General features: G+C 45.2%; 1 protein-coding gene across 3 annotated transcripts in view; it reads right to left on the minus strand.

The window, feature by feature from the left end:
- Positions 1-21,103, minus strand: part of LOC138567247 (semaphorin-3F-like) — a 548,170-nt gene that overhangs the window by 152,467 nt on the left and 374,600 nt on the right. For all 3 annotated transcript variants that reach the window (XM_069645257.1, XM_069645255.1, XM_069645256.1), the window contains exons 4-5: positions 10,633-10,695; positions 9,642-9,761 (exon numbers count right to left, since the gene is read on the minus strand). In XM_069645257.1, coding sequence (XP_069501358.1) covers positions 9,642-9,761; positions 10,633-10,695 — 183 coding nt within the window. The remainder of the gene's footprint in view (positions 1-9,641; positions 9,762-10,632; positions 10,696-21,103) is intronic.

Below are 21,103 nucleotides of genomic sequence, written 5' to 3' on the forward strand. Positions count from 1 at the left end.
CATATACATCAAATAAGTGTAAGGTAACTATATCTATTTTCAGTTCAACATAAATGTGCGAATATTCAGAATTATAATTCCAACAAAGTAATCCTTGTGTCCTGGGTTTGATGCCCTTCCCCCCGAATCAATTCAGGAAGACTTTTTAAAGTTTTGTTTCAACAATTCAGTTCAAATCAAAAATGTTCCTCTCATTCAACATGTTACTCAAATTGGAAAAATAAATGTCTCTTCAATAGAATACTTGTTAAAAAACAAAGCAACTGTTTCTTCTTTTATAGAAGGTTTTTCTCAGGAGGTCAAAGTCAGTGTTTCCATCATAGAATACGTTGGTCAGAATGGCTTCAACAAATGTCAATAGTTTGTCGGGATGATCAAGCAAATGTTTTCTTTACACAACGCTATATCGACAACGTTTTCTCCTTTACAACAATTTTTCTTTCCTGGTTTACTAGCCTGCAAGGAATGGTTTCCACTCACACAACTTAATAGCTCTCTGCTTGCGGCAATGTTTGCTCCAGGTTTTCTACACCAACATATAATATGAGGAGAAGGGTACTATATTTGCCTGGTTCTTTGCTTATGGCACTGTGGGTTGCATGTTTCCCCAAACTGGAATTGCACCCTCTTTGCCCTTCTGTCTCTTCTTTAAAGTCATTTGGCAGGTGGCAATGTGGGTTCCAGGTTTTCCCAAACTGACATCTCATGTCAGGATAATTATACTCTTGGCCTTCTTTTCTACTTGGTTGGTATTCAACTTGCCCCCCCCCCTCTACCATCAAGTTTGTTTGTTTGTTTATTGAATTTCTAATGCGCACCAGACCCAGAGGTAGCAGGGCGCAGCAAAAAGAATGTGCAAACCTTACAGGTTACATAATGAGAATGAATCACATTGGCATAATAGTAGATACAGAAGGCATAAAAGTAGGTACTTTGCAAAGTAGATACAGTGGTTTACAGTCAGTTTTAGCTAGAGAGAAAATAAAATGACATATTTACATAGGCCGGCATGTAGAGTGAACAGTTACAGATGGTTATGCAGTAGTCTGTTGGTTGAGAAAGGCGATGTAACTTTTTCTGAAATGAGGGTAGGGTTGGTCAGCTTTTAACTCATGAGGTAGGGAGTTTCATAGTTTAGCAGCCTTCACCGGGAAGCTATTACCACCAATCCTGGTGGATTTGAATCTGGGTACCAAAAGACAATTGGTATTGATGGTTCTGGTGGGCCTGGTGGAGGATCTTCTCGACAATTTGTCTGTTAGGTAGATCGCGGCAGCATTGTGTAATGCTTTGTGAGTTAAAGAGGCAATTTCTAACTGTATCTTGTCTTGTGTGGATAGCCATTTGTGTTGGCGTCTAATGGGGGTCATGTGTACTCTTTTGTTGATGCCTAGTGTTGCTCTGAGAGCATTATTTTGTAAAATTTGGAGTTTATGGATGTTGGCTTTGTTAGTGCTGCAATAGAGGGCGTTACAATAATCTAGTCTTGATAAGATTAGTGCTCTGGCGAGAATAATGCAGTTGTCGTTTGAGAAGAAAGGCTTGCCTGCTCTTATCAATTTGCATGTGTATGCTGTGGTTGAGGCCAGGGATTTCACTTGTCTATTGAAGGACATAGTTGCATCCAGATAGAATCCCAAGGTTTTTACTTCCTTAGAGACTTTGATATTATTGCCATCAATGATGAATGAGGTATATGCAGGAACTAGTTTGCTGATATTGGAAGGGGTACCCAAAATGATCAACTCTGTCTTGTCATCATTCAGGCAGAGGCCGTGTGTGGCCACCCATGCCTGAATGATGAGATAGATTCTATTCACCAGCGCCACATCCTTGTCATGATCCCCAGAAAGCGGGAGGAGAATCTGTGTATCATCTGCATAGTTAGTGTAGGTGATACCTAGAAGGTCCAGATCGTCGAACAGTGGCTTGGTGAATATGTTGTAGAGGGTAGGCGAGACGCAGGAGCCCTGAGGCACCCCACAAGTGATCTACTGACGGGGAGAACACTCTTATTGTTCTGTCGCTCAAGAAAGATTCTATACACCTGACCGCTTCGGCAGAGAAGTGGGCTGCCGAGTTCAAATGCCTGCAGAGGACCTTGTATTCCACCAGGTTGAATGCCGCTGAGAGGTCTAGTAATAGGATAAGGGCATTCTTCGCACTGTCTCTTAGCTCATCAATTTGGGCTTTTAGGTCTATCAGTGCTGTTTCAGTCCCATGTAACGGTCGGAAGCCTGATTGTCTAACCCCTAGTAGATTATGGATCTCGAGGTATTTTTGTATCTGCAAGTAGGCAGCTTTGTCCAAGATTTTTAGGAGGAATGGTACCGTCGTGATAGGGCGGTAGTTAGTGGCAATAAGAGGATCTAGTGTTTGCTTTTTCAGAAGTGGGAGTACCCAGGATTGTTTGAGGTTGGCTGGGACAATTCCAGTTGAGAAATGAGCTATTAATAAGCTTAGAAATGAAAGGGGGAAGGTCTCTGGCCGCATCTTTTGCAATGTGTGCTGGGCAGACATCACCCTTGCAGTTCGAGGGTTTTAGCGATGGAATGATTTTTTCTACCTCTAGAACAGTTATTTTTGTAAAACGGAAGCTGTTATTTTGTGCTGGTGTTATGTCATTTGGTGGCCTGTAGTTAGTTGGCTGTGCTAGTATCAGATCATCTTTTTTGGTTTTTATTTTGTTTTGTAGGGTGCTTATTTTGTTGGTTAGGGCTTGTTGAATCTCCGAACACCAGGTTCTATTTTTAATACATACATCAGGTGTTGGGATGGGAGACTCCAATTCTTTGAATATGGAAAATAGTTCTTTCATACTTGAGTTGGCGTTGGCTATTCGTTCATTATAAGAATTTCTTTTAGCCAGATATATTTCATTTTTGTATTGTGTTGAGATTGAGTATAGCTTGTTTTTGTTCTCGTTGGATGGGCAAAGTCTCCAGGTGTTTTCACATTTTCTTGTCAGTGTGCGTAGGTCCTTAAGTTTAGGCGTAAACCACTTGTTGAGGTGTGCTTTATTTTTGCTCGGTCTCAGTTTAAGTGGGGCAATTTTGTCTAAGGTGGTCAACATGATATTACTGTATTCCTGTACCCGGGTACTTGGGTCAAGATTGTTTGGCAAGATGTTTAACTTTGGAAGAATATTAGGTATCACGTTGTCTATAGTGATCGTTTTTTTGTTTCTGGTCAAACACTGTGGCACTGTTTGTGAGCCCTGTGGTTGAGGTCTAGTGGTTGATAGTGTGATAGATACAAGCGCGTGATCAGTCCATGGTAGGGGGGCGATGGAGGTAATAGTCGCTGTGCAGTTATACTCGGCTACCCATTCTAAGGTTCTACCCTTGATGTGGGTAGGCTTGTTTACTTTTTGAGATAGTCCCATGGTTTCCAGGGTGTTGGCAATTTCCTGGGCATGCCTATCTGCCTGGTCATTAAGACCTAAATTAAAGTCGCCTAGTGGCAGAAGTTGGGAGGTAGTCTTGAGGTTTTTGGCGAGAATATTATTCAGATCCTCCTCAAATGAACCTAAGGCACTTCAACTTAATAGCATGTCCTGTCGCCCCACCTCCCCCCAACTTAATTTGGTTGACTGACCGGTTTAACGTGCGTCTTGAATGAAGAATCATTGCCGGGCTGGTTTCCCCAGCTATAGAGTCTCTCTTGCTTCCTGCATTGGTCTCTCGCTTCTTTGACGATGGAACCTTTGCTGTTTCGCAAGACCACATCTCCTTCGGTCCTGCACAGCTGACTTTCAGCAGAGTCTTTCTCCTCCTGTATGCAAAGCCTCCAGGCAAGTGCCTGTGAGCGTTATCCTTCAGCATGGCTTGCCTCTGTGACTAAGCCTCAGAGTACATCTCTCGCTCTGCGTCCTCCGTAGCTTCCCACTCCTTCTCCTTCCTTCTGACTAAGACCACCTCCTCCTCTTCCATCTCCCGCACAGTTGATGACTCTTTAAACAACTAGTCTGAGTCTTTAGCTCCAAGCTGTTCCTGTTCCACGCGGACTCCTCTCTCCTCTTCTTCGTCCCAGTACCATAGGTATTAAGGGACAAAGTCTATATTGCTGCTAAACTTTCCAAGGCTACATTGTTTCAATTGTTTTTTGGACTTGCATTTGTCAGAATCAGAAGATTCTTATGCAGTGACAACACGCCATCAGGTATTTGGGAATTATAGGGTTTTCATCGTCATAAAAAGAGGACTACTGCGTCTCTCCTAAGGGAGCCACCACCTCTCCCCGAAAGCCATCTCCTCCCAAGTTATCCTCCATCATCAGGTACCCCCCCGCCCCAAGGTCAGGATCAGGTAGTGACTGCCTACCTCTGGCCACATGGGAGTTTTTAGGCTGGGGGATCAGTGATGACTTTGCTCAACCCTTCCTGTGGTATACTTATGCTCAGCCCTGCATGGGCTCCCGGTTTCCTTAGTTCTTCCACATGCCTGCTCCACCCTTGCACCCCCTTCTGGACTACTAATCTGTATACCCCAGTCTGGGCTTTGCTGTGGCCTTGCTGGAGTTTCTCACACTCTGGCTGCTTTTCTCTCGTGTTGCTAGCTCTCCAGTGGTATTTGAGTTCCTCCCTTGAAGGCAAGTGAAGATGCCATTGGTCCTAGTCTTCATCAGATGGTGGTAACAAGTAAAGGTCAGAAGCCATCCACGTTTAAGGGGCCCTGTACATGGTTAGTCTGTTCATACCCTCATGCAACCAATAAACATAAATGACTGACATAACAGGAGGTGGGATGGGATTTTTTCTTGGGCAGGCCTGGTCCCCAGGGGGGCTGGAGGGAGGAATCACCCTCAGCGGGATCCTGCTTGCTCTGTCCCCTATGGAGGGTATTGAGTACAGGGCTCACCTCCCTAGTCCCAAAAAGGGTGGCTCCCCCTTGGGGAGAAGGGGTGAATTCCTTGGAGTTAGTCAAACTTATCTTATGTGAAGAGAGGGTGGAGTCAATGTCCTGGTCGTTAGCATCACTACCGTTGACAGAACTGAAAGTATATAGTGTTTGAGTAAGCGTGAAAGGTGTGCGAGACTGATAGGGAGAGAGTAGGTAGTGATTGATAAGGTATCTGAAAGAAGGGTGACTGTGGGAGAAGGTGTGGATGGAGAAAAGTAGTAGAGTGGATAGGGGAGTAGTAGTAGAGTGGAGAGGGGAGTAGTAGTAGAGTGAAGAGGGGAGTAGTAGTAGAAAGGAGAGGAGTGGAAAAGGGAGTCGCATTAGATCGGAGAGATGAGATGTAGAGGTACAGAGAAAGGTGGAGAAGGAGGAGCTAAGATCGGAGGGTGTAGGTAGGAAGTGGAGGTACAGAAGAGAGTATCATGAAGATAAAAGAGAAATGGTGGGTGGAGTAGGAGGGAGGAGAGTAGTAGGAGGAAAGAGAGTGATAGAAAGACATAGGGAGGGGAATGGTAGAGCATGGGATGATCAGGGTCGGACTGGGGCATAAACCTGTCTCGGGCACCAATGAAAAAGTGGCCCACAGTTGTAAATGGCAATTAATTCCTTTTGTGACAGAGTGTTTGAGTGGTACCCATGGGTTTTTTTTTTGATAAAATGTTATGTAAATACTGCAATTCAAAGAATATTTATTGAGCAATAATGGTTGATACTACTAGCCACATAGCGAAGCAACTCAAACTGGGCCACATGGGCCAAAAAAGTGCCCTGCTTTGACATGGCCCGCACTAACATTTTGCATTTTTAGTTTGGGCGTTGCCCTATTGCGCTATAGGCCAGTCCAGGCCTGGGATGATAGGCCTCGAGTGTCAAATACTGTAAAAACATCACTGAGCTTTTCTAGGGCCTAAAATGCACAGGATCAAATCATCCTTGCACTAAAGACCCTTAAAAGGCTTCACATCAAGAAGAGAACAGAGTTTATAACTAAGTCTTTAACATGAAAGCTTATGTAGCTCGGCAATAGCCCAACTATCCAGGGTTTTTGAGCTTGAGGCAATCCACTCACCACTTTGTGGTCATCAGCTCGACAAGAGGTCTCTTCGGAGAGTGAACAATATATCTCCAAGCCTTTTGAATGCTCTACCAACTCGCCCCAGACTTGAGGTGGACTTGCATATTTCTGCAGGCCTTTCAACATTGACCTCTTTCACAGGGCTTTGGGCCAGCACGTTTCTTAACTGGATTACAAATAAAAACGCTGTGCACATTATGGTAGACCATGTGGGCTGATCAGAAGTCTAAGACATGCTACTTGCCTGCTAATATCACTGTATGGTCTAAATTGCAGGTTGAGATGCCGGCGGTTAGCAGCCTTTCAACAGACAATGGATCATGGAGTGTAGCCGTTCACAAGTCCATCGATTTGGACATTCCTGGGGGAGTGAAAGGAATTGCCTTGTGTAAGGTCTGATAGGACTCCATGATATTGCCAAATCCAGTTGACTTTCGAGCCCCGTTAGCTTGCTACAGATTGTGCCATGGTGGGTTTCATGGTTGGAAACATGAGTGGAAGTTTCCTTGCTGGGCAACTCCACCGGTGACGGAATCTTGTCCACTCCTAGACCATTACACAAACTTCAGAACTGTACTTAGGAGGATGTTCGATACACCTGACCTGACTTATAACTCAGAAGATTACCTCTTGATTTTCATCTGGGTTAACAAACTTTCTTACCTGTGTAATCAGGTTAAAGCAATCGGCTAAGGAGACTGGTTGGCCGGAACCTTCATGTTTTAACCTCTTTCATTGCAATCTAATGAACTCAAAGATGAGCTAGCCAAGGTTCGTGGATCGGCTTCAAGGGAGTAGATGGCCAACACTTAGTTTCAGGAATGGTCACCGAACATACAACTGCTCTTGTAATAGTCTTCACCAAACAGGCAGAAATAACAATCATTTAACCAGATAACAGCAATTCGCTCCCAGTAATTCTTGGCCTACCTTCGCTGCGTAAACACAATCCTCACGCAAATTGGACTGTCTGCACCATATTCCTAGGGTCTGATCACTGTGTACAACATTGACTTCGGTGAAGAAGCATAACTGATCACGGCCGTAGTTAGTTCAGCTGCAACAGGCATCTACAACCAGCACTTCTTCACCGATGTCACTCGATCTGTGTTCGGATACCGGTTGTTTAACCGGGCGAGTGGTCTTTGCCACATATAGTAGATTACAAGGATACAATGAGATATATAGCATTATTTGCTTGACAATTGGTGTGGGTTCGAAGCTCCCACTTGATGTAACCTTGTTCAAATATATGTTTTGTGTCAGTAAATTGACAAGCAACACATTTGCTACATTTATAGAGTCCTGTGATGGCAGGTAGACCCCATGCATTCAGCAATGTGTGTTCTTCCATTGTGCCTACATGTGTGCACAAACTTCTGTCTCAGATGAAAGTTTATTTTAAACGCAAACATAGGTTTCTTCGCCAGAGAACCGCATTGTTTCACCAGATGCCAGTTTTCGGGGATGATATTCTTTATGGGGTTACTAATGGGATTAATGGTAGTGACACAGATAGGTCGGTCCATTGTAGTCTTCCTTTGTGGCATAAGGCAAATCTCTGTCAGTGTTTCCTGCCCTTTTGTAGTTGTTTCTCACCAGTTTGTGTGGATAACCCATATCATGCAACTTGCTCTTAAGATGATCAGCATGAGTTTGAAAGTTTCTTTCCGATACCTCTCCCCCTGTATCTTGCACCCACAGGAGAGGGTATATCGAAAAAAAAGGTCAGGTCATGTAGAAGGCTGGCAGAGAAAATTGGAGGAAGTGTCGATGCGACAAGTAAAAGGTACGCAACAGTGTCATAGAATTGAGTTGTAATAAAATTGTGAAACATGATTAAGTCATCTAAAACAGTAGTACAGACAGAATTTGTAACCTAGATCCATTTGTTTTTATTATCGACACCCATGAATGCAAAGTTGTAGTTCGAGCGGTACACCATTTAGATTCCATTCCTGTCCTGATGAAGGCCGGAGCAGTATTTAGCCTGACTGTATGGCCAACGAGAACCAGCTAAACACGTGTTGATGGATAGGTGAAGAAATAGACACGTTATAGAAATGTTATTAGTTATCGGTGTTTGTCAATAGTTTATTAATGTTGGTAGGCTGTAATCCCGGTTATAAGACTGGGTATGGTATTGATACTTGGTAGTTTGTGTGAGAGGAAATGGATGTGTATGATATGTGGGATATCCATGTATTCAGTGGAATGAAGAGAGATGTCTGATGACCTAAATTGTAGTTTTGTACATTTATGAATTGTTACTACACATTGGTTTTTAAATGAATAAAAAGAGATGATTTAATCTTTGTTATAAACAAAGGTGGTGTGAAAACAGTAAATATGTATGTCTGCGACTATTGGTCTTGATCAAAGTTCTGTTATCGATCATTAAACACAAGCCAACTTTAGGAACTACCTCATTTCACAGTCAAGCCTCCCACAGAGGACACCTCAGAACTTGCCAAGACTTTCGGGGTCTGAACAAGTTCATGAAAAAAGTAACACCTTGCGTTAAATATTATGTGCGCCCACCATCTTTATGAAACTGGATTGAAGGGCGCACTTCCATTTCATATGCATAAACACAGCAGTCCAGAGTGATGTCCTTTCATCTCTCAAATACGCATATGGTCTCCCATAGGTTCATAGACCTCAAATTTGCCAACCTCCTCAATCACTCTGATTTTATAATGTGGTCATTTCTTGCCATGTTCCTCCATCTCGGAAGAGCATGATGGTCACTTTTTAGAAAGTCGTATGAATGCTACGTCAACATCACCTTAATGCCATACCAGAGACATTTCGCTTATCGCAAAAGGACTGTAACCTATCTCAGTTATGTGCTTCAAGCCAATGGGGTAATGATAGATCCATGCAAGTGGACAGTCATTCTTGACAGGCCAGTGCCAACCACCATTAATACAAAAACTTTATAGAAAAATCATTGCATGTTTTTCACCAATAACGGCCCCGTAACTGATCTACTCAAGAAGGGGAACACGTTACAGTGGAACTCTGCTGCTGATGAAGCCTTCAGCCTGTTAACAAATATGATTGTCTTAAACATGACCTTGTGCTCCTTATAAATCCAAGCCATTCATTGTTGAAACTGGAGGGAACTGGCGAGGGAGTGCACGAGATTGAAATGTACCCCAAAAGCTGAGACCCAGAGGTATAAAGTCCAGTCCTTAAAAAAAAAGCTTTTGGCTATGAAACAAGTGAGCCAATATTGGAGACATGTGTTGTTTGGGGCCAGATAATTGGAATGTGCATGTTTTGCAGCAAATGGAATGCAGGAACAGCTGCCAGGGCAGATGGGCCTATTCTTTCCCCACAATGTGGCTATTTTATTACCTACGAACCTGGTTCAATCAACACAGTCGCTGATGCGCTCTCCCAAAGCTATTCAGAAAGATGGGGCACTAGTTGATCCAAAGAACCTCTACAGCCACCACTCAAGATAACTCGAAGCCAATAGGGTCAATGCCTTCCATGAAGGTGCGCCTCTACGGTGCTCCTTACCTCCGACACTCATTTGCAAAGGCTGGATCCAAACTCCACCCCAAACACTGGGCATCAAGACTTCACATAGACAAGCTCTTAGACATACAGTGGATTTGCATCCCTTACAAACCACAGCCATAGTCTGCTCTTACCTCCGACCTCCAGCCTCGATTGATGAGAGTGCAAACGGGGTGATAGGCTCCGGTACCGCAAGTGAACAGGTGAGTGCGGTTGAGGGGCTCTATTAACCGGATGTAATTGAAGCATTCACCCTGAAGAGAGGAAGGAATAAGGTCATCAGTGATATGTTTACAACCTCATCTCACAGCCTTTGGAGCTGGGCCTCTATTTAGGGGAGCTGGCAGAAGCAGGTGTTCTGCCAGAACTGTGCACTGCTTCCTGTCCGCAGGGCCGGGAGGCAGCATTTCCAGACCCAATTCCTCACAAGTGAGCACAGGCAGCAGGCTAGGAGCAGGAATCACCCTGGCATCACCCTGGCAGACGAGCGTCAACCATGTGGATGAGATTCACCGTCAGGCAGTCGCTTACGACTATAGGTGTCTTAAATGGTGGTCCGCATCCATAAGGGTTTCCACCCACTCGGCCATTAATGAGTGGGGAGAATACCTTTGCTTTTTCTAGTGGTCAAGGAGAATGCCTACTGTGAGCTCACAGCTGGCAGATGGTGGTGGCTAGACAGGGGACAGGGCCGCTGCAAAGCTGAAGCCAGCAGACTGACTGTAGATATGCCTCTAAACTCGGTTGCGCTGGCAGGGTTGGCAAGGGAACCCATACCCAATGCCAATAAACACCAGCACTAACACACACCAACACTAACACACACCCAACACCTGTAACCCCTCAGCCCCTCACCCCTCCAATCCCCCTGGTACTGCCAGACATTTCCTAGTTATCTCTAGCATGCAGCATACAGTTGCATTTGCCGCACACTGACACCACAACCCCAGTCATGCACTTCTCACCTCATTGCTACGCTTTACACACTTGCACTCTGTTGACGCGTCCACCTCAGTTCATCTACGCAGAGATCGGCCACCACCTCATCACCATGCCCTGAATCTTGCACATGACCTGACAGGTACGCATTTAGGAGTGGTCCCCCCCCCCCTCTGTGATACTCACCTGCCGGCCTTTACCTGCCATCCTGCACTCGTTCTGGCGGTTCGGGAGCGCAGGCCAGTGGATCTGTAAGATAAGAGGCATGACCGGATGAGATGCTGCAACACAACTTCAAGATACAGTTTACCTCAATGCCCCAACAGTCCCCCAACAGCCTTTAAACTCACTTTCTATGCCTCTAGCAATCTCTCCTTTACACCCATCAATCTCTAAGCCTCTGTCAAGGTCCATGTCCCGCAGGGGTAGGGCTCGGTTGCCCCATTTTTCTCCAATGGACTTTCTTAATCCCACAGAATCCTCACCATTTCTCCACTTGACTGGGCAGAGACGTTTTTATGGGAGGGCAAAAGGGGCACTTGCCCAAGGCCCCCACATTGGAGGGGGGCCCCACAAGGCTAGCTGATCTGAAGAAGAAAGATTCCATTGTTCACCAGTCTTAAATAGCATATATCAGGATATTTTATGGGGTGCTACTGAGGCTCTAAACTCGTTGCCTTTCGGTTTTGACAAGTACATTCTGCATTGATCAAGTCATCATGTATTGCTTTCTGTGTTCACTGTGGTATACATAGTTTGTGTGTTCCTTACGGCACAACTCTGTAGCATTCTTTCCTTCCTGTGGGAATTATGTTGATCATGCACAATAGGCAATAGTGAAATGCATATTGATACATTGAGTACCACAATGGTTCAGAAGTTAGCTCAGTGTGTGAAGCACCTATTGCAGAGATATGGGGTCATATGTAAAATTAGAATATCACATTCCAGTAAGGCTGGCTGCGCCTTTCCTATGTCTGAAGTTTATAAACCTGCCTGCATTTGTACTTGGTTTTGCAGAACAACATCTGCTGGTATCAGCAATGTACCTGCACCAGATAGGGGTTGCTAAAAAAACGAACATATCCACTAAGGTCTAGAAATGTTCAGATGGGGTGTTGTAAAACATAGGCAATTCGGCAGGTTTATAAACCTCCAGACTTAGGAAAGGCTTAGCCAGCCTTGCTGGAATGTGATATTCTAATTTTGCATAGGAACACATATCTCTCCAACGATGCAATAAACTGTTAGTCCAAGAGGTGATTAAGTATCCAAATTCAAGATTATGGAAGAAAAGCGTTCATGCTTCTATACTGGATTTGTCAGCAGACGATATAGTGACCCTGGTCAAATCATCTAATATATCATACATTACTTTGCTGTCTTCTGTGAGGTTTGCCTTCTTGCATGCTGCTGGTATCGTTTAGCCCATTACTTGATCTTTCGTCTTATGTAGGCCATTTGGGTGGCAGGGATGGTAGACAGAAAAGAGCGGACCATATGTTGCAGGCCTCAGGCAAGCATATTTTAAGGTCTGCTTTTTTGACACAAAAAACGGTTTGCTTTTGGTAAAAGTCAAAGGTTTTTATGCACGTTTATAAATGAAAATGTTGCAAGACATTATTTTGAAAGTATTTAAAGCTTTAAAATACAAAAGACAAGCTCAGATTAAATTTGTTAAATCACATCGATTGGTATGCTAGTTCTTATATACGTCCCTTGAGGATGGAGAGAATGAAGCTAGAATCATTCCCATTTTGCATAGCATCCTTATATAATATTTTGTTTAAAAATGGTCATGTTTGGTAATGTGATTTGTGTACTTTCCCATTCATTTTTTTAAATAAAATGAGATTGTTTTACTTCATGGAAAGAACTGGAAAAGAAAGGGTTCAAATGCAGAAATTGCAGAGTTGGCACAAATCCCAGCTTCACCCCTTCACCCCTTAACCAATGTGTGATCCTGGGCATCTCATTTAATCTGGTAATGCTTAACCTCTCAATATTGCCAGTCCCTAACCTTTCAAAATTGTCAGCCCTTCTGAGTGATTTCCTTCTGAGGGTGTGATCTTCATAAAAGCCTCATTCATGGTTTCACTGTGTTAATAGTGAGCTTATTTATATTGCACACCACAGGCATTTTTTCCTTTGATATCTAATGGCAGCACTATTTGAAAACCATATCCCACTTCTAAGCTCATTCTATCTGGATCAAGACACCTTCCTGCTAGCTTCTAATCGGCCTCCACTATTCAACCTACTGTATGTGTAGCGTTCGCCTTCCGTCCAATTGGTGGTCTCTATCCATGCATGAGGACCTTTGCATTCTGTGAGGCAGCTAATGTGAGTTCTCTGTCTGTTATTACTAGAACAGTGGCCTCTTCGTAGACTGCTAATGTTGGTCTTCAAATGCTACTTGTTTATCATTTTGAATGAAGCGGCTAAGGGGACTTAAAGGGAGTAAACATGCTTACTGTGCTGCGTGACAGCATATTAACCTGATATTATGAGCGCGACGGGTTCGGGGTGCAACCAGTGTTCTTGATCCCTTCATTTCTTTCGTTTGGTTGAAGGGGACCCCAAAGATGTCCATTGCCAGGGCCCCAAAAGTGCTTAAGATGGCCCTGTGACTGGAGCCTTCTTCTCTCCCTTCTGGATTATCTCGCTGGAGTATAGCAAGAAAAGAAATGCTCCTGAGTCTGTATTTCTTACCTCACCTACAACACCGGCGGCGTGTGTGGACAGTAATCAGCAGTAGCACTCAGCATAAACGAAGGGCAAGACTCAGGAAAACAGGAACCAAAGCCGTGGAGCCACCCCTTCAAGTTCCAACTACACCAAAAGTAGCTTGCTACCCCCTTTCTGAGGTCACCAGGGGGGCAGGAGGGCCATCTAATAGGGATCCGTACTTTGGGCCGAATGCCTTGAATCCTATGGCTTATATTGATTTATTGGATTTCTTTTTTTATAACGCACCCAAGCGGCACATAGGCACAGGGGTGCACAAAGACACACAAAAAAACATAATTCAGTAATGACAGGACAGACATAAAACCAGGATCAATTTAAACAGAACACATGCAGTCGAAACCAAATAAAACCGAACTAGGAGAAAAGATGCGTTTTCAGAACACGTTTGCACGGCCCCAGCAGTTTACAGATGCCCTCCACCAGCCTGGATCTCATGGCAGGCCCGCCACAGAGACAGCAGTGACACGCAGGCACACGTGGCTCTCACGCACTACTGCTCACCAATCATGGCTCTAGTCGAACCCTCAATCCATTGGACACCTTTGAGGCCGTAGTCTACACCGCCTGCCTTCTCACCTTCTCCACCATGGGCACCCAAGCCATCCTGTGGCACACTGGCACCGTCACTCCCATCTTCGTGACGGTGGGAGTGCCCCACTCCTATTCACATTTTGCACCACCTCACTTGGCACACTTGTTTGTATTTGTATTGCTTACAGCATGGACCTAGCTCAAGAGCAGTGAAGCGCTTTACAACAGGATGGTGCCAGAATTGGGCTTGGCATTTCATACCGTAGTGCGATAGTGTTGGTGCAGGGAGAGAGTGGTTTTAATTCCTCGGGAGATATTGTTGAAAGAGCCACATCTTTAGTGTTTTGCGGGCGATGGTAGGGGCATTTCGAGCCTCTACCTACCGGGATGGAGTTCCAGATGGTCTGGGTGTGGCACTATAAGGACCGCTTGCAAGTCTTCTCTTTGAGGTTTAGCTTTGACTCCTACCTTTGATAGTTTTGCTATGTGAGGTGCAACAGCTTCCAGAGGTGTGGAGTTTACCTGGCAAGTATGTTGGTGTTCCTTTGAGACTGCTTTGTATCTTATACATGCAGTGTTGAATATGATCCTGGCAGGGAGGGGTAGCCAGTGAAGCGTGTGCAGAGTTGGAGAGAATTGGTTGCATTTGTGGCACCTGTAATGAGGCAGGTTGCAGCATGGTGTGCTGCTTTGAGGAGGTCGAGGTGTGCGGCTGGAAGCCCAGGAAGGAGGGCATGCCCCCCATCAATGTGTGAGATAACGAGGGCTTGGACCACCGTACAGAATTTTGTTTAAGGGAATCAAGGGTTTGATTTTGTGAAGTGTGAGGATCTGTATCCATGCAGTTTGTGCCTTTTTGGCTATGTGCTTATTAAAGGAAAGGCTACTGTCGGCTGATGTGGACAAATTCGGTCTGGATCAGGTTCATTTTACGGAAAGTGTTAGAGGTCCATGTTTGGATAGTAGCTATGCATTCACGGAAGTAAGCAATGTCCTGAGGGCCACTGCCTTTAAAGTACAGTTAAGTGTCATCACCGTACTGATGGATAGCTATGTTGGGGGCCATTTAGGCGAGTTCCCATGGGTTACATGTATAGATTGAAGGTGAATGATGAGGGAAACGACGGAACCTTGGGGGACCTTACCCATGATTGGGAGTTGGTTGAAACTGAATGAGCCAAGCTGTACAACCTATTGCCTATTTCATAAGTAGGATGCAAAACATTTTAGGAGAGTTCCACAGAAGCCCATCCTGTCAGCGAGGAGGGGCAGGAGTACTTGGGGATGAACTGTGTTGAAGACACAAGTCGACACCGTCAGTGATTCTGAGCGCATCATCCACCACTTGAACGGTTGCAGTCTCAGTTCTCCATTTGGGGTGGAAGCCAAGCTGGTAATTGTAGAGGACAAGCTGGTCGATTTTGGCAAGTAATTGGGCCGCAACTACTTTCTTGATGAGCTTCCTGATGAACAGGGTGCTTGTTATAAGGTCCAACGTTGGCTTGGTCCTCTGGGTCAAGCAAGGGTTTTCTAAGAAAGGGTTGTATGAGACCCATCTACAAAATCTTTGGGAATCCACCTTCACTGAGGGAGGCGTTCACAATACTGAGGAGTACGTTAAGTGCTGGGCCAGGGAGGTTTTAAGTAGGGAAGCTGGGAGGAAGTTGTCCATCTCCCTTTCAGTTTCTCCTTCCATCTATTTGCCAATTACACCCACATTACATCTTTTTTTCCCTCCTTTGCCTCTCAAACGTTACATCCATCAGTCTCTCAGCCATCGGCCTTTGGATGAACTGCCACTCCTCCTGTCTCCAGTATCCCCCACCCCCCCATCTCCTAAAGCCAGCACCCAGGCTTGCAGCCATGGGGTTCTATTTGATGTTACGACGTCCTTTCATCGCCTGCATTTTCATCCCATGGCATTTTAACGTGCATATTACAACGAATATGCTCATCGAATTTTTTAGGGGGGTGGGAAAGGGCAGATAAGGGTTTGGGCGTGTAGACAATAGCCACAAATAAGTGTGGGAGGGGGTTTGTGGGGGAAGCCCCCCAAAAAATAAATAGACAATGAGCATTTTCGTTGGAATGTACACGTTAAAATGACAGGGGATGAAATTGCAGGCGACAAAACGACATGGAACCCTATTTATAATGCCCAAAAGCTCAAGTAATTCCGAACCTTGACGACAATAGCTGCTGGGGGATTACCCTCACAAACACATGGGAAAACCATCCCCTCCCTCAGTTACCGCTCTACTAAATCTTTGATTCCTAGGCTGGTTCTCAGTTGACTCAATATTGTTCTGGTCACCTTATGGACCTTTCCATGTACTCCCTCACTACTCTCAAAGTACTGAACTTTGCTACTCGCTCCCTCTACAAACTCCCTTTATCCTCTCCCACCTCTTCCCATCGCCAACATGCTGGACAGCTGCTCATGAATGATCAATCCCTTTTTCAGATGGCCTCTCCGGATTTATGATTTTAGCTATTCACATATTGCAAACATCTGGCAAACTCTAGGGGTCTAATTACGAGTGTGGTAGCCAACTCTAGTAACAGAAAAGGTTTGTATGATTTAGAGTCATCTGGACTTTTCAACCATTCCCCATTTGGAAGACCCTTTGGAATCTTATTTAGGGAATGCAGTATTACCAGATGTAGCACTACTTGGTATGGCTTATGTGGGGGAGCAACTACCTCCTCAAAAAAAAGGTGGGCTAATTTTGTGAAAATGGATCCATATTAGTGTGGAGCGGTAAAACGTTTGGCGTTTGTAAAACTTTGAATGTGACCCTCCATCTATGTACCATCCACACTGCGCCGTCTCTGGCTTCAGCACCTTTTCACTTCAGGGACCCTTCCTCTGCAATTCCCTGCACCCAGAATTACACATGGAAACTACCCAGAGCATCAAACTGGCTCTTAAGCCTCCTTCCAAAGAACACCCCAGAGATCATGTGACTTCACCCCACACAATAAACCTGCTTTAAAATGGCGTAGCAGCAGCCAATATTTCAAGTAACTCAATACGTTTGGTGGACTGCATTGTCACAATTCTGTGCACCGATGCGTCTCCCACTACTTCGAGCCCAGGCCCAGCAGTGTGAGCTCACAATTATGGGATGTTTCTCGTTCCTGTATTCTTCCTAGTGTGCTGTGGTTGGTGAATAAGCGGCATCCCGATCTCTAATAACTAGCAATACGGATAACTTCTTCATTATGCACTTCTTAGCATTTGCACAGATCTTGCACTTTAGCGTGCAATGTTTCAGGTATGCAGATGATGCACGTGTTATTCTTGAAGTTCCCAGGCCAAGCGTGCTTCTTCCGTTAGCATCTCCGTTCATGCGCGCATTTTAGCTTTGGTTGATTGGACTGTCCACAGGGAGGTCCACAGAGGTTCTGGTGGTAGGTCACCCTAGCTCCTTGAAGCTAAACTCCTTTAGGCAGCCGTTTCTGGAGATCCTTCCCTACCGCAGCTACACAGGTGAAAGACCCAGCAGCCATAAGGGATAGGATCTTTTGTTGGTGCCCCAAATTATGACCAGTTTAGTCTCCCTTCAAACACGGGCCACACTTTTTCCCTGCCTGAAGAACTTGCACATAGTGCAATAAATAATGTTGCTGGCCCGCCTGAAGAACTTGCACATATGCAACAAATAATGGTGCTGGCCCGCCTGAAGAACTTGCACATAGTGCAGTAAATAATGGTGCTGGCCCATCACAAGCCTGGAATAGGTACAATCCACTTGGGAGCTCTGATATTTCAAGTAGACTGGTTGCAGAGACTAAAATGCTGCTTCAGACATGTTGGCAAACCCCCCACAAAGGTAACACCTCGCGCAGGTTCTACATTCCCTCTGCTGCCGGCAGGTGGATACGGGTTTCCTTTTAAAACCCCTTTGCATTGTGGGAAAGGCCTTCTGTGGTCAAGCTCCACTGTTTTTTTTTAATACTGAATCCCTTAATATGCTCCTGGTGGCCCACTGTGCCGGGACACACAGAGGCAACTATCGGCAACAAGGTCCAATCGCCACAGGGCAGGTTGTCAGTGTGGGACACTTTTCCGGCCAACTATTTTACGGTCCAATGTGCTTAAAGTACACCCGTTCCAAATGAATTTCCCAAGGATGCCCTCACTCGTTTTATTCGAGGAGCTTGTGGCGAAAAACCACTGTGTTTCGTGAACGTGAGTCTCTTTTGCTGGAGGTATCCTGCTGCTGGGACTCAGAGGACTAGCACTGAGGACCCTATGGCGGGGCTGGGTAGGCTAATGCATAGATTCCAGAGTCCATGTTTTTCGCACATAGCGAAGATTGGTATGCACACTTAAACATAAGGTTTTTAGAAAGCAAAGGTGGAGGCTGCGGGAAGGTAAAGACGTCCACTTCCTGAGACACGCTTCCTTTTTCTTCTGCAGAGTTATTCCTCCAGCAGTGTTGTTTATCTGCTCTTCCTATTCTACTTGGGGGCACTGTGGGCGTTCCCTTTCGTTCCTGTTACTAGTCATGTCAGAAAGACTGCGCTGTTTCCGGTCAATCACTTCTGGGAATGGGTTTTGTGAGAAACCAAGAATGAGACACAGCCACCGACATTTATGATGTTGACCATAAACTTTTATTAACAAAAGAAAGGGAGTGGGGGTTGGGAAATGCCTCTCTGTCCCTGCACTAAGAGGTGTTTCACTACCTCAAACAAAACGAAGGGTCTGTTAATGTCAGAATGTCCAAAGCAAAATGGACTGTGTCCAAAGTACTATTCTGGCCCTCACAATCGAATAATCAACTCTAAAGTGAACAGGGAAAATGTATTTGACCTTTAATAGTGGACACATGTTAAAAAAAGGAAATGTGCACCTCTAACATAAAAGGTTCCAGGCGGATCAAGTTTCTTGCTCCAGAGGGTGGTTCCCTTCCCCTGAATTTCCCTTCACTTAGTTTTATACTCCAGAATATAAATTCCTTACGTTTCTCTTGATCAGCAACACAACTGGTATACAAATCAACTTAGCTGTTAGTCTGTTTATTGTTAGGATACCTGGTGTACTCTCCTGCCTGGTTTTCTTTCCTCAATATATTTTCACAGCCTTTTGCCAGTCCTGATGCCTCCTTATCAGGGCTTCTCTGGGCACTGTCTATTACACATTGTTCAACTGGACAATGCCCGGTGTGCTTTCCTGCCAGGGCTTTCTCACATGAATGTGCTTACAACTTGCATCTATATGGTATACTCTCCTGTCAGTGCTTCTCTTATATGAACACACTTTTATCTTTAATCTGCCTGGCATATTTTCCTGCCAGGCCTTTCCATGTATGTGCACTGCACACACTAACAAACTTGATAGTTCTTTGTGTTTACTTTATTCGGTCTTGAATTTGCCTGCTATACTGTCCTGCCAGGATTTCTCTTAAATGTGCACTGCATACACTCACAAACTTGACAGTCTCTTATACTTGTTCTGTCCTCTCTTGAATCCACCTGGTATACGCTCTTGCCAGGACTTCACTTACAAGTGTACGGCATACACTAACAAACTTGACACTCTTAAACTACTTCTGTTTTGCCTCCTTAAGAAACACTCACTTGTTTGTTCCCTCATTTGCTTCACCGACGTTCATTCGGTTTTGGCAGGGTTGGCAATATGCCACGGTATCCCAACTTCCATCAGGCAAACTCACCGGCTCTTGCTGGCCTAGGTTGGTTCTCCCATGGCCTGCTTGTGGCGGTCTTTCTGCTCCCTTTCGTCCACCTCTACTTCTCCGATACTCTGCCTCTTGCGCTCCCGCTCAGTTATTCCACGTTTTCCTGGGCTTTGGTGGCGTGGAGGTGGCTTTCCCATACCTGCGAATGCCCAGAAGCCTTCCATTCACTTCTGGCATTCTTGCAGCATACTCCTGCTTACAGTCTGCTCCCTTCTTCCATCTCGGCCAGCCGGTTGGCTCCACGGTCCCCGCTCCAATCCCACAGATCCTTGGTCAGCAACGAGAGAAGCACCGTTCTCAGCCAGCACCTCCCTGCTAGTTGGTCTGCTGGTTTAAATCTCCTGGCATCAGACTTGTTCTTGCAACAACTAGAGCGCAGCATGTACTCCTGGCTTCCTGTGATCTTCATTACTCGGCTCATCTTCTTAGTCACAGTACTTTCATTTTTAGGGCAATAGTAGTCTGTTTCTAATAACTTATTTGCAAAGTTTGGAAAAGGGTTCAGTGATTTTAAAAGGCAAGTCAGTTCTTGAGGACTTGTATGCATAATTTGAAAAAGTCTTTTCAGGAGTCTTTAAAGGTAAGTCAGATTTTAAGGGCTTGTATGTAGAGTCTGGAAAGGTGTCCTCAGGAATCTTGAAAGGCAAGTCAGATTTTAAGGACTTGTATACAGATCCTGTGAAAGGGTTTCCAGTACCTTTCCTAGGTGGATGAGGGGAGATATGACAATATGCCACTAAGGCATGGGTATCCTCTTAAGGAAAAAGGGGGATGCCATGTCTCGTCCGATGACGTCATGAAATCCTTCCGAGGGCTGCCTCCCCCCATGTGATCCTTCCTCATATAGGTGCCTCTAGGGCCAGGATCAGGAGGTGGCTGTTGTCCCCTGGCCACATGGGGAGAGTTCACCACCGGGTAAGAAGATACGGTACCATTAGATTTATCACAGTTTCTTATTAGTTGTAATTTCACGCTCATCATACAGGCATGACGTTCTCATGGCAATGCCCCCATTATCCATGTACACTGTGATTCCATCTGTCATTTCCACTAGTGCAGCCTGGGTTTTGGTAAAGGCGTATTCTAGACCTCCATTACATGGACGTAACACCTTGACTCTGGTAGCTCTTGCCATCCCTATTGTAAGGCTGGAGATTCCAAAATAGCAGACCTTGAAAAGGTGAAGAGTCTTCTGAGTTGTAAAGCATGGCTTTAGGAAGCCTTGGCTGTAGGACGATTGCTTCCATAGAGAGTGCTTCAGGTTTTCTGTGCGTTGATCCCACGTGACCTCTGGGATTCATTCCTCCATACACCCAACCACAGCGAAAAGCTGCAAGGCTCCAGTGCAACCCGCTTGGCGAATCAACAATATGAAACAACAACGCCAAACAGCACAGATTGACTGACAGAATGCCATGCTTCCAGAGTAAGTGGAGTGGGCCATCAGCTGTTCAACAACCTCTGTGCACCATTTGAAACAGACATAGCGAGTTCCCTTACTTACCCACAAGCCAGATCGCCCCTCCTTGGGAATCGGCATGAGAACCACCAAAACGAACTGTTTGGGCAGAAATGGCCTAGATGAGAGAGAGGGACGGCACTTAGAGTGCCCCTTTACTACAAGTAAAAACCCTTGAACTGCCTTCGAGAGTTGTTGTGTTGTTCTT

Source organism: Ambystoma mexicanum, chromosome 2p (genome assembly GCF_040938575.1).
Source record: "Ambystoma mexicanum isolate Mex_15411 chromosome 2p, UKY_AmexF1_1, whole genome shotgun sequence".
In the NCBI taxonomy this organism is placed as follows: Eukaryota; Metazoa; Chordata; class Amphibia; order Caudata; family Ambystomatidae; genus Ambystoma; species Ambystoma mexicanum.